The sequence below is a fragment of the Heteronotia binoei genome, chromosome 1, assembly GCF_032191835.1.
Source record: "Heteronotia binoei isolate CCM8104 ecotype False Entrance Well chromosome 1, APGP_CSIRO_Hbin_v1, whole genome shotgun sequence".
In the NCBI taxonomy this organism is placed as follows: Eukaryota; Metazoa; Chordata; class Lepidosauria; order Squamata; family Gekkonidae; genus Heteronotia; species Heteronotia binoei.
The window spans coordinates 107,311,597-107,323,994 of NC_083223.1; the positions used below are offsets into that span (position 1 = coordinate 107,311,597).

General features: G+C 42.7%; 1 protein-coding gene across 4 annotated transcripts in view; it reads right to left on the reverse strand.

Annotated features, from left to right (window-relative positions):
* FAM184A (family with sequence similarity 184 member A) overlaps window positions 1-12,398 on the reverse strand; it is a 123,530-nt gene that overhangs the window by 11,810 nt on the left and 99,322 nt on the right. For 3 of the 4 annotated variants that reach the window (XR_009555403.1, XM_060238678.1, XM_060238661.1), the window contains exons 12-14: window positions 6,904-7,031; window positions 4,723-4,907; window positions 2,986-3,132 (exon numbers count right to left, since the gene is read on the reverse strand). Coding sequence is in view for 3 of the 4 variants with exons in the window: in XM_060238678.1 (XP_060094661.1) it covers window positions 2,986-3,132; window positions 4,723-4,907; window positions 6,904-7,031 (460 nt within the window). In the remaining variant the exon portion in view is untranslated. The remainder of the gene's footprint in view (window positions 1-2,985; window positions 3,133-4,722; window positions 4,908-6,903; window positions 7,032-12,398) is intronic. The other variant, XM_060238672.1, reaches the window with a different exon arrangement.

Below are 12,398 nucleotides of genomic sequence, written 5' to 3' on the forward strand. Positions count from 1 at the left end.
TCAATATATATAATACCAAAGATTTCAGGTTTTCACGGCTGGTAACATCATTAGGGTTTGTAGACTCTTTCGGGATCAAGTGCCGTGTTCTACTGGAGAAAGTTTTCCTTCCAGACGTTTCGTTCTCAGCTGTGGAGAACATCCTCAGTGGCGTTGCAGCCGGAGCAGGCGCTCAGACCTTCTTGGCTGCTGTGCATTGAGTGGGGCCAGGGCTGCTGGAGAGCTGCTATTTGTAGGCTGGAGGGGGTGTGATGAAAGGGCAATAGGTTTGTGGGTGTGCCCATTGTTTGGTGGGGCTTCCTGGAAGGGTAGTGATAAGGAAACTGGCTGTTGAATGTGACCATTGTTCTGTGTTAATTGCTGGGAAGGTTGGAAGGGGTTTGAAGATAAGGAAGATGGTTGTTGACTGTGCTGATTGTTCTGTGGAATTTGCTGGTTGTTCTGAGACTTTCTGCAATTTATAGTCTGTAGGGTGTTTTGCAGAGCTGGGTACCAAGATTGGTGGATGAAAATGCCTTCTTCCTTTCTGTTAAAATTGTGCTGGTGTTTGTAAATCTCAATAGCTTCTCTGTTCAGGCGGGTATGATAATGTGAGACCGTAGAAAGGACTTCAGTTCTTTCAAAGTGGATGACGTGGTCTCCTTCTTGAAGTGCATGTTCAGCTACAGCTGATTTTTCTGGCTGAAACAAGCGACAGTGTCTCTTGTGTTCAGTGAGACGGGTGTTGATACTGCGTTGGGTAGTGCCAATGTAGACTGCACCACAGGAGCAGGGTATTTTGTAGACTCCAGGGGTTGAAAGTGGATCTCTCATATCCTTGGCCGAGCGCAGCATGTGGCGGATCTGTTGTGTGGGCTTGAAGACTGTGTCAACATTATGGCGTTTGAGAATTTTGCCAATGCGGTCGGTGACAGATTTTATGTAGGGCAGGAAGGCTGTACCCACATTTGTGTGTGGCTCGGGATTTGGTGTGGATGGTCTCCTGGGATGGAGGGCTCTTCTAATTTCTTGTTGGGAGTATCGATTGGCCTGCAGTGACTGTTTGAGGTGGTGTAGTTCCTGTTGGAGTTATGAACAGATCGATAGAGTTGCCATGGGAAGCCCCCTTAGCCCTGTCATCGCTAACTTTTACATGGAAACCTTCGAAGATACAGCACTAAGATCTGCCCTCCTAAAGCCACGTTGCTGGCTCCGATATGTGGATGATGTTTTTACCATTCACTGTGCATCACGCATCTGTGAACCAAGCCAACTCCAACATAATATATCAACACCCGTCTCACCGAACACAAGAGACACTGTCGCTTGTTTCAGCCAGAAAAATCAGCTGTAGCTGAACATGCACGTCAAGAAGGAGACCACGTCATCCACTTTGAAAGAACTGAAGTCCTTTCTACAGTCTCACATTATCATACCCGCCTGAACACGGCACTTGATCCCGAAAGAGTCTACAAACCCTAATATATAATACCAGTTTATAATTCACATATTTCATTGTATTATTTCAATACAAATTGAAAGAGAGCATGCAAAGTAATCTATGATACCTTTTTGCTGAATTACGTAGTAATAAAAATGTTGTTTTAAATGTGTGGTGACAGTTTTAATATATTTTTATGTGAAAAAATAATTGTTTTAAAGAAGGGAAACAGTTTACTGCAGAGTTCAGCCTCCTACAGTCTCCTCTTATGGTTGCCAGCCTCCAGGTGTGGCCTGGAGATCTCCCACTTTTATACGTGATCTCAGCTGGCAGAGATCAGCTCCCCTGGAGAAAATGGCTGCTTTGAAAATGGCTGCTATGGCATTGAACTGTGCTGAGGCCCCTCCCCTCCCAAAATCCTGCCCTCTCCCAGCTCCACCCTCAAAGTCTCCAGGCATTTTCCAACACAGATCTGGCAACCTTGCTCTTTCTGTATAAAAGTAAAGCTATCAGAAGAACGTTCTTTTTCCCTTCCCCCTTTAATTGCACTAGTAGAAAAAATACAACAACGCAGAGGCAAGGACAGAGAAGAAGGGAAAGAGACTGACATTAAAGGGACAAAAAGGACTCTGCAACGAAAGAAGTACATTCCCAACAGTTTTCAGTGAAATCAACCTTAGCCTAGTGATGTTTCTACCCTGGCAATAATTTGGAAATAACTACTAGTTACATTCCTTTTGATCAGTTCAGTTATACAATGGGAAAACAGATACAGTTTCCCATTTTAAGGTATTAAAAAGGAGCCCTCTATTCAACTTAGTAATTATTTAATAAATTTAAGATGGCTCACAAGAATTCTGGTTGTTCCTAATGTTTGTAGTGCTTATAAACTGACTAACGTAATTTTAAACTACTTTGTAAATACCCAGCAATATATCTCACTCAATTTAATATATTAAGAATTGGGGCTCTTTGTAATTATGACAGTATCCCAGTCCCCACTACAGGGGCTAGTAAGAATGGTCTGCTTACAAGATTAAGTTTACAGGCCAGCTGTTTCTCAAATCTCAGAATGTGGGTCCAATCACACATGCATTTTAGACCCAAATGTCTCCACTGATGTTAGTAACTACACTAGGGTTTTCTTTCTCTTTTAAAAACAAGGCTTAACTTTTCTTGCTTGGTGTGGTGGTGGTGGAAAGTGCCATCAAGTCACTGCTGATATATGGCAACCCGATGGGATTTTCAAAGCAAGAGGTGGGCTGCCATTGCCTGCGTTTGCATCATGACCCTGGAATTCCTTAGAGATCTCCCATCTAACAACTAGCCAGAGCCGACCCTGATTAGCTTCCAAGATCTGATGAGATCAAGCTTGCTTGGACTAACCAGGTCAGGTTGATGTGCTTGTTGCTTGCTTGGTGTGCCCACTAACTAATGTAGAAACATTAAATATGGTATTTCTACATATCTAAGCCTCTCAAATATAAGTCATTATTTATTAATGTATAGATAATTTCACTCAAACGCAGCTCACATATGAAATTGGTTAATGTAATAAAACTTACGAAACTTGCAAAGCTGAATTAATTTCCTTTAGCAGCTCCTGGGTCTTATTAAAATCTGCCAGCAAGCTTTGTTTCTCTCTGATGTGGTCTGCTGTCATAACATCCCGCTCTCGCTCGTGTTTCTTGTTTAAATCTTGTTCATACAGCCTGTTTAATTTATTTTATGTTAAAAAAGTTATTTTTACATTAGGTTTTTTTCATCTTGATGTCCTGCCATGTTTGCAAAGGCTTTGTTCTGTAGTACCATTAACTAGAGCTACAAAATCCAGTTCTTCTATTTACATTTCTTTAGCTTTCTAGTTTATTTCAGTGAAAGATCATCTCCTTTAATGCTTTTTTACACAAACACATTGAAACAAAATATCCTTAAGGGTATTTTAAGATGGTTTAACAACAGTAGCATTTGACCTATGTTGAACAGTAGCCTTCAAACTAAGGAGTCCTGCAAGCTTCTTTTTAATTCCCCTTCCTCTTTAACATCCATATGAAGTTACTGAGTGGGGTCATCTGGAGTTTTGGGCTGGGTTGTCACCATTATGTGGATTACAGCACTATCTCATATTTCCAGCTGATCTCAGAGAGGTTGTAGAAATCCTCAGCCAGTGCCTGGAGGAAATTTTGTGATGGATATGGGCTAAGAAGCCAAAGCCTGACAACATGGAAGTGCTTCTGATAAGTGGAAGAACTGTTATCCTATTCTGGATGTGGTTACACTTCTCTTCAAGGAGTAGGTCCACAACTTTGGGGTGCTGCTGTACATGGACCTACTGCTGGTTAAGCAGCTGGTAGTGACCAGAGATGACTTTAACCAGCTTCCACATTAGCCAGCTGCAACCTTCCCTGAGAAGAAAAGCTCTGGCCACTGTGGTGCATGCCTGGGTAACATCTAGATTACATTACTACAATGCACTACTCAAAGCTGCCTTTGAAAAGTGTTCAGAAACCTTAAATTGTATTGAATGCTGCAGCCAGGATGTTGACTGGAGTGGTTCATAGGGGCCATATCATCCTTCTAGTCTTGCTCAATCTACACTGGCTTCTGGTTTGTTTCCAAATCCAATTCTGTGTGCTGGTGCTTTTAAAGTCCTATATAATTTGGGACCAGAGTACTCCCATATGAACCTACTAATAAACCACTCTAATCATCTTCTGAGGCTCTGCTTCAGGTGCCCCACTGTCTCAAATTAGATAGGTGGCAACATGAGACAGAGCCTTCTTGGTCATGGCACCAATGTCATGATATTCCTTTGTCAGGGATATTTATATGTCTGCCTCTATCACTATCTTCCACCAGGAGGTGAAGTTTTTTTTTTTGTTTCACCTGGCATTCCCCCAATGACTTCTTGCCCTATGTTTTCATTGCTGTCTGTGTTTTATATATGTATTTTTGTTTTGATTTGAATTGGTTTTGAGATGTATTTTTGTAATAATTTGTTTTAATTGTTAGCTGCCTTCGTAGCCCTGATTGGGCGGAAAGGTAGAATGCAAATGTTGTAAATCAATAAATAGAATAAACAGCTAGTGTCTCACTTAGCAAGTTGCAGTATCATGTGAGTGATAACTCCAAACTTCAGACTATGCTGCTTAGGTCAACAGACATCAAATGGATTCATATAAATGCAACAGTTCTGAGTCACTCTGCTAAAATATCCCATGCAACATCTCAAAAATCAAGTATCATGTTGTCCCTGAGATTGCGTAATCGAGAATGCTACTTGATGCTGCAAATATACATACCTAATATGTTGGGTAGATTCACTACGTATTCTGAGCACTTCCTTCCCTTTAAACTCCAGTTCCTTGGTTAGCGCACTTATGTTTTCATGCAGTGCAAGTATCTCCTTATCCAGTTCAGATATATGGTGGTCTCGATGTCTCAGTTCATTCTGCAGATCCGATATCCGGCACATAAATTCATTTTCCTAGTAAGAAAGTACCAAGAAACAAAGAATGTTTTACATATTTCTGTGCACTTCATTTGTTCCTGTCTGGATAGAATAAAACATACCTTCATCTGTATACTTACAATGTCAAAACAAATTTTAAAAGGACAGAAGTGCAACAAATTTTGGGGTGGCCAAAGATTATTTTCTTTCCCCCACTTCCTTTTCTCTGTAATGACTTAATCATGAGAAAACTACTGAAAGCCAAAGCTCCCTCTAAGTTGCGCTAGGGGTGCTGGTGTACAAGTTTTCAACAGCCTGCTCATAGGTTTCTGCTCACAACCTCCATTAGAAACAATGGAGGATGGAGGCACCTCCTGAGGCCCACAGAATTGGGCCTCCTGGTCAATTTTTTTAAAACTCAGGGAGGTTTTTGAGATAGAGGCACCAGAAGCCATGCTGCAAGTTTAGTGCCCTTACCTAAAAAAACAGCTCCCCCAAGAGCCCCAGATACCCCCAGATTGATTCTCTATTCCAGTCTACAGGGCCACTGACTATAATGGTTCCCATAGGCTACTACAGAGCCAGAATTTTTTTTTTAAAAAAAATAGGTTAGTCCTTTTAAAGTTAGGTTAGGCAGGGTTCTGACAGTGATTGTTCCTTCTCTGTTATACTTGACCTGAAATGCTGGTTGTCATATTTCAGAGTCTGCCCCCGCCCCCCAAGTTATGGTATGTTTTCTAAGGCTCAGCACAGGGCAGATCTACCAATATCATGGAATGGGGTGGATAGACCTGTTATCTAGAGGTGAGGCCTACTAATATAGTGGATAGGGTAGGTAGGACTGTTCTCCAGTGGCCAGGTCTACCAATATAGTGGAAGGGGGTGTTCTCTGGAAGACAGGTCTACCAATGTAGTGGAAACAGGTAGGTAGACTTGTTCTCTGGAGGACAGGTCTACTAATATTATGAAAAGAGATAGGTGAAATTTGACTTGATTCTCATGTTTAAATAATTCTTAAAATATAGTTTAAATATTTTAAAAGAATTTATTCAGATATTTTTACATGATAGTCAAATGTAGTCCTGCTCACAACTTTAATGCTACTAGCTTTTTTTGCTTTCTGCTTACAACACTGTGGAGCTCAGAACCTGTTTCTTCATTTCACCTGTATTCACTTGGAGATGAAAGAATGGCTGAATAATGATTGTGGGAGAAGGACCTGAGCTCTGAGAGTTATGTTCACCGCATCAACTTGCACAGTCCCCCTCCCTTGTTGGTCTGGGCCCAGCATCTATACATTATGTCTACTCAACATACAGATTTCTGCTGCCAGAGATGTTTCATATAAGAGAAGTATACACACACACACCTGTATCCAGCCTCATTTTAAAAAGAAAAAAAGACACTTTCTCAAGAGGGAGCAGACATTTCCACTAATTCCTTCCTCTTACTGCAGACTCTCACTGTGCTGTTTCTGAGGATCCACTGACCCCAAGGAACAGAATTTACATCTCCTCTTTAAAAAACAAAAACCATTAAGTTTCTTAGGTATTTGACTGGATACAGGCCATAACTCAGGATGGTTTTGGAAAAGGTGGGGAGACATTCCAACCCCTTGCTATTTTTCTGCAATGGTAGACTCATTCCTACCCTTTAGACACGGGATGTCTCACCTGATGACACACCCTTTCTCCACTTGAGTCCTTGTGCATCAGTAAATACATGCTTGGCTATTGGGTATCAACAGAATAAGACTTACACAAACTTGTTCAAACTCTAACAATAATGCAGGCAATGAATATATCCCGTTTGGAAGAAATGTACTATGAATTGGCAAGATGGTTGATCTTGGGCCAGTCATACAGTCTACCTTATCTCACAGGATTGTTGTGAAGGTAAAATAAGGAAGGGAGAACCGTGTAGGTTACTCTGAGCTCTTTGGAGGAAAGGTGGGATAAAAAACCTAGATTAGATAAGATAAATGCAGATAAAAGCATGTTTATGTTCTGTTGACTCTACGGACGGTATGTACCTGTTGCCTGTTGAGCTCTATGCTTCTTTCAAGTTCCATTTTAGCTGCTGTCAGTTCTTGTTGATGGTTATGCCTTAGCTGATCAATTGCTGCTGCATGCTGATGATTTAGTTCTGAGCGCAAAGATGCTGGGAAATAGAAATAAATAGAACTTTTTATGCAGAATAGCTCTGCAATATAATCACAGCAAAATTAAATGCATTTACATTACTGCATATACTACTTATTTTTGGAAGGGCAAATAAAAACCGAATTTTAGCCAATTTTTAACAAATGAGCTTTCCCTCCTCTAATTGAAAAAGGTTGTCACTACAGTGATAAAAGGAATAAATTAATAAAATGAAAAGGTTTTACAGCATAACAGTGATAAGCAGGGGGGGGGTTGGTAGAAAAAGCTCAGCAGGAACTCATTTGCATTTTAGGCCACACTCCCTGGCACCAAGCCGGTCAGAACTGTGTTCCTATGCATTCCTGCTCAAAAAAAGCCCTGGCGATAAGACACATTTAATGAAATTATGCTGAACATCATATTAAACATTAAATGTCTTTTAGCATCTGTGTTTTCCATGGCCTTGCAGGGTCCAGATACCTTTCTACAAAGTAGTATGTGTGGGATTTCTGGTAAGAGGGCATGGAGCTCAGATGTCGTCCCCACGAAAGTCGAGACGTGCCACAGCAGAAAATTATTAAATAAAGGGCAAATTCCAGCTGATATTAATCTCTCTGGATTAAAGGGAGAGCAAGAGATTTACCACTTGTGCTGGTATCAGCAGTTCCTCTAGGGCAAGCAGCAGAGGTGAAGGCTTCTGCAGCTGCCTAAGAGTTTTGAGTGTTGGGGACCTGGAAAACATTTCAGAGAGCTCTGAGAGAGAGCAGAGAATAAGTGATATAAGGGTGAGGTTTGGCTTTCTAAGCAGCTGGGGAAGTTCTGAACATTTCTGAGTTTGTGAAAATTCTGAGTTTGTGGTTGCTGGGGAACTGCTGTCTGTTTGGTTTGAGTTGGCTGAAGGTGATTGCTGCTGATTGATTAGGAGTGGCTGTTTTCCCCACCCTCTTTGCATTATTAAGCTGCGCTTTGCCAGAAGCGCAAGCCTTTGGCACGAGCCGAAGGGCGAGAGCTAAAGCGCTCTTGGCCAGTGGCTCTTAGCCTGGGGGCTCTGTAAGGACCAGGAACCCAGATTCCAATAAGGTAAGTTGAACCTCCAGAATGAGAGCCACATAAAAAGGATTTAAAAGGGGACTGTATATTTTAAAAAAGCTGTCATGAAGGTAGAATGCCAGCAGGGGGGTGGGGGCTTTCCAGTGTTTTGCATTGAGTGTCACATGTATGACTATCTGCCCACAGGACAGAAGTCTTGGGTGTGTGCTCGATGCAAGGAGCTCCTGGTCCTCAGGGAACGAGTTCATACCCTTGAGGCCAAGGTGACTGATCTGGAGAAGCAGAGACAGTCAGTTAGGCACTCAGAGAAGACTCTCGGGGACGTATTAGATGAGCCCCCCTCTGAACGTGGCAGCCCCATTGCTGCCAGGGAGCATGAGGGTCGAGAGGGAACAGGACAGCATGCTGAGGATAAGGGGAATGTGCCCTCAGAAGGGACTTCTTCAGCTGGTGAGCGGGTATCCTTTCACACCAAGGAACCATCCCTGGGCAGGGAGAGGGGGGAGGATCTTGATAGTTGATGATTCGATCCTTAGGCAAGTAGATAGCTGGGTGGCAAAACCGCATACTGACTGTATGGTGACTTGCCTGCCTGGTGCGAAGGTAGCGGACATTACGCGTGTAGTAGATAGGCTGATAGACAGTGCTGGGGAGGAGCCAGTGGTTGTGGTGCATGTTGGCACCAACGATGTGGGGAAATGCAATCGTGAACTCCTGGAGGAAAAATTTAGCCTGCTAGGCAGGAGACTTAAGGCCAGGACCTCCAAGGTAGCCTTCTCAGAAGTGCTACCTTTTCCATTTGCAGGGCTGGAAAGACAGGCACAAATTAGAAGTCTCAATGTGTGGATGAGACAATGGTGTAGGGAGGAAGGGTTTACGTTTGTTAGGCTCTGGGATACTTTCTGGAACAAGCGGGAGTTGTACAAAAGAGACAGTCTCCACTTGTCCCCAGATGGAACTAGGCTGCTGGTGCTTAAAATCAAAAAGGTGGCAGAGCAGTTTTTAAACTAAATCTTGGGGGAAAGCCGACAGGAGATGAAATGTCTCTGGTTCAGGAGGGCTCATCTCAAAGAGATGAAGGGTTAGCTGTTACTTTTCTACCAGGTAATGGATCAGAGTTGTCCACTGAGATGGGGACAAACAGTATGGAGTGTCTGCCAAAGTCTCGAGGCAGCAGGAGGAAGGCTGCGGGCCTAGCTTGCCTGGGAAATTATAGATGTTTGTATACAAATGCTAGAAGTGTTCAAAGTAAAATTGGTGAATTGGAATGTTTAGTGTTGGGAGAAAACATAAGACGTTTTGGGAATTTCAGAAACTTGGTGGAATGAGGAGAATCAGTGGGACACGGTGATTCCTGGATATAAGTTATATCGGAAGGATAGGAAGGGAAGGGTTGGAGGTGGGGTGGCTCTGTATGTCAGAGAGGGTATACAGTCCAGTAAGACTGAGGTCAGAGACCTAGATTCCCTTTTAGAAATGCTTTGGGTTGAAATAGAGGACCGAAAAGGAGATTTAATTATGGGAGTTTGTTATCGCCCACCAAATCAAAAGATAGAGGACGATTATAATATGATGGAAGGATTAAAGATAGTGGCTAAACATAAAAACTGTGTTGTAATAGGTGATTTTAACTACCCGCAGATTGATTGGGTCAATATGTGTTCTGGTCAAGAGAAAGAGATTGAGTTTCTAGATGCTCTCAATGACTGTGCTATGGAGCAGATGGTCTCAGAACCTACCAGGGTGGGGCGATCCTGGATTTAGTCCTAAATAATGCCCAAGACTTGGTGAGAGATGTAAAAGTGATTGCACCGCTTGGGAGCAGTGACCATAACTTTATTGATTTCACCATTTGTATAAATAGAGAGTTGTCCCAAAAGACCAGCACAACCACGTTTAACTTTAAAAGGGGTAAATTCTCCGAGATGAGGAGGCATGTGAAGAGGAAACTAAAAGGAAAGGTAAATACAGTCAAAACCCTTGGGGAAGCTTGGAAGCTATTTAAAACTACAATCCTAGAAGATCAGATAAAATATATACCACAAGTTAGGAAAGGCACAAACAGGTATAAGAAAAGGCCTGCATTGTTAACAAACAAAGTAACGGAAGCTGTAAAAGGTAAGAAGGACTCTTTTAAGTGGTGGAAAGCTAGTCCAAGTGAGATTAATAAAAGGGAACACAGGCTGTGGCAAATCAAATGCAAGACTGTGATCAGGCAGGCAAAAAGGGACTATGAGGAGCATATTGCAAAAAACATAAAGACCAACAATAAAAATTTCTTCAAGTATATTAGAAGCAGGAAACCAGCCAGAGAAGCAGTGGGGCCCTTGGATGACCAAGGGGTCAAAGGATTACTGAAGAAGGATAGGGAAATGGCTGAGAAGCTGAATGCATTTTTTGCCTCCATCTTCACTGTGGAAGATGCGAAGTGTTTGCCCACTCCAGAACCACTAATTTTGGAAGTGGTGTTGAAAGACCTGAGTCAAATTGAGGTGACAAGAGAGGAGGTCCTACAACTGATAGACGAATTAAAAACTAGTAAGTCACCAGGTCCGGATGGCATACATCCAAGAGCTGAAAGAACTCAAAGTTGAACTTGTGGATCTTCTGACAAAAATATGTAATCTTTCATTGAAATCTGCCTCCGTTCCTGAGGACTGGGAGGTAGCAAATGTCACCCCCATCTTTACAAAGGGTTCCAGAGGAGATCCGGGAAATTACAGGCCAGTGAGTCTGACTTCAATACCGGGAAAGTTGGTAGAAACCATTCTCAAGGACAGAATGAGTAGGCACATTGATGAACACGAGTTACTGAGGAAGACTCAGCATGGGTTCTGTAAGGGAAGATCTTGCTTCACTAACCTGTTACATTTCTTTGAGGGGGTGAACAAACATGTGGACAAAGGAGACCCAATAGATGTTGTTTATCTTGACTTCCAGAAAGCGTTTGATAAAATTCCTCATCAAAGGCTCCTTAGTAAGCACGAGAGTCATGGAGTAAAAGGATGGGTCCTCTTGTGGATCAAAAACTGGCTAATTATTAGGAAGCAGAGAGTGAGTATAAATGGGCAGTCTTCGCAGTGGAGGACGGTAAGCAGTGGGGTGCCGCAGGGCTCAGTACTGGGTCCCATGCTCTTTAACTTGTTCATAAATGATTTAGCATTGGGAGTAAGCAGTGAAGTGGCCAAGTTTACAGATGACACTAAATTGTTCAGGGTGGTGAGAACCAGAGAGGATTGTGAGGCACTCCAAAGGGATCTGTTGAGGCTGGGTGAGTGGACATCAACGTGGCAGATGAGGTTCAATGCGGCCAAGTGCAAAGTAATGCACATTGGGGCCAAAAATCCCAGCTACAAATACAAGTTGATGGGGTGTGAACTGGCAGAGACTGACCAAGAGAGAGATCTCGGGGTCGTGGTAGATAACTCACTGAAAATGTCAAGACAGTGTGTGATTGCAATAAAAAAGGCCAACGCCATGCTGGGAATTATTAGGAAGGGAACTGAAAACAAATCAGCCAGTATCATAATGCCCCTGGTGCGATCTCATTTGGAATACTGTATACAATTCTGGTCACCACACCTCAAAAAGGATATTATAGGACTGGAAAAAGTCCAGAAAAGGGCAACTAGAATGATTAAAGGTTTGGAACACTTTCCCTATGAAGAAAGGTTAAAACGCTTGGGGCTCTTTAGCTTGGAGAAACGTCGACTACAGGGTGACATGATAGAGGTTTACAAGATTATGCATGGGATGGAGAAGGTAGAGAAAGAAGTGCTTTTCTCCCTTTCTCACAATACAAGAACTCGTGGGCATTCAATGAAATTGCTGGGCAGTCGAGTTAAAATGGATGAAATTGCTGAGCAGAAAGGTTAAAACGGATAAAAGGAAGTACTTCTTCACCCAAAGGGTGATTAACATGTGGAATTCACTGCCACAGGAGGTGGTGGCGGCCACAAGTATAGCCACCTTCAAGAGGGGTTTAGATAAAAATATGGAGCACAGGTCCATCAGTGGCTATTAGCCACAGTGTATGTGTGTATATAAAATTTTTTGCCACTGTGTGACACAGAGTGTTGGACTTGATGGGCCGTTGGCCTGATCCAACATGGCTTCTCTTATGTTCTTATGTTCTTATCAAGGCATTCAGAGGTTGCTGCCAAGCCTAAGGATGCCAACCTCCAGGTGGAATCTGGTGATCTTCCCTGAATTACAATTGCAAATGACAGAGATCTGCCCGACCTGGAGAAAGTGGTTGGTTTGGAGGGTAGACTCTATGGCATTATATCTAGCTGTGGCCTTTCCCCTCCCTGAATCCTGCTCTCCTCAGACTACC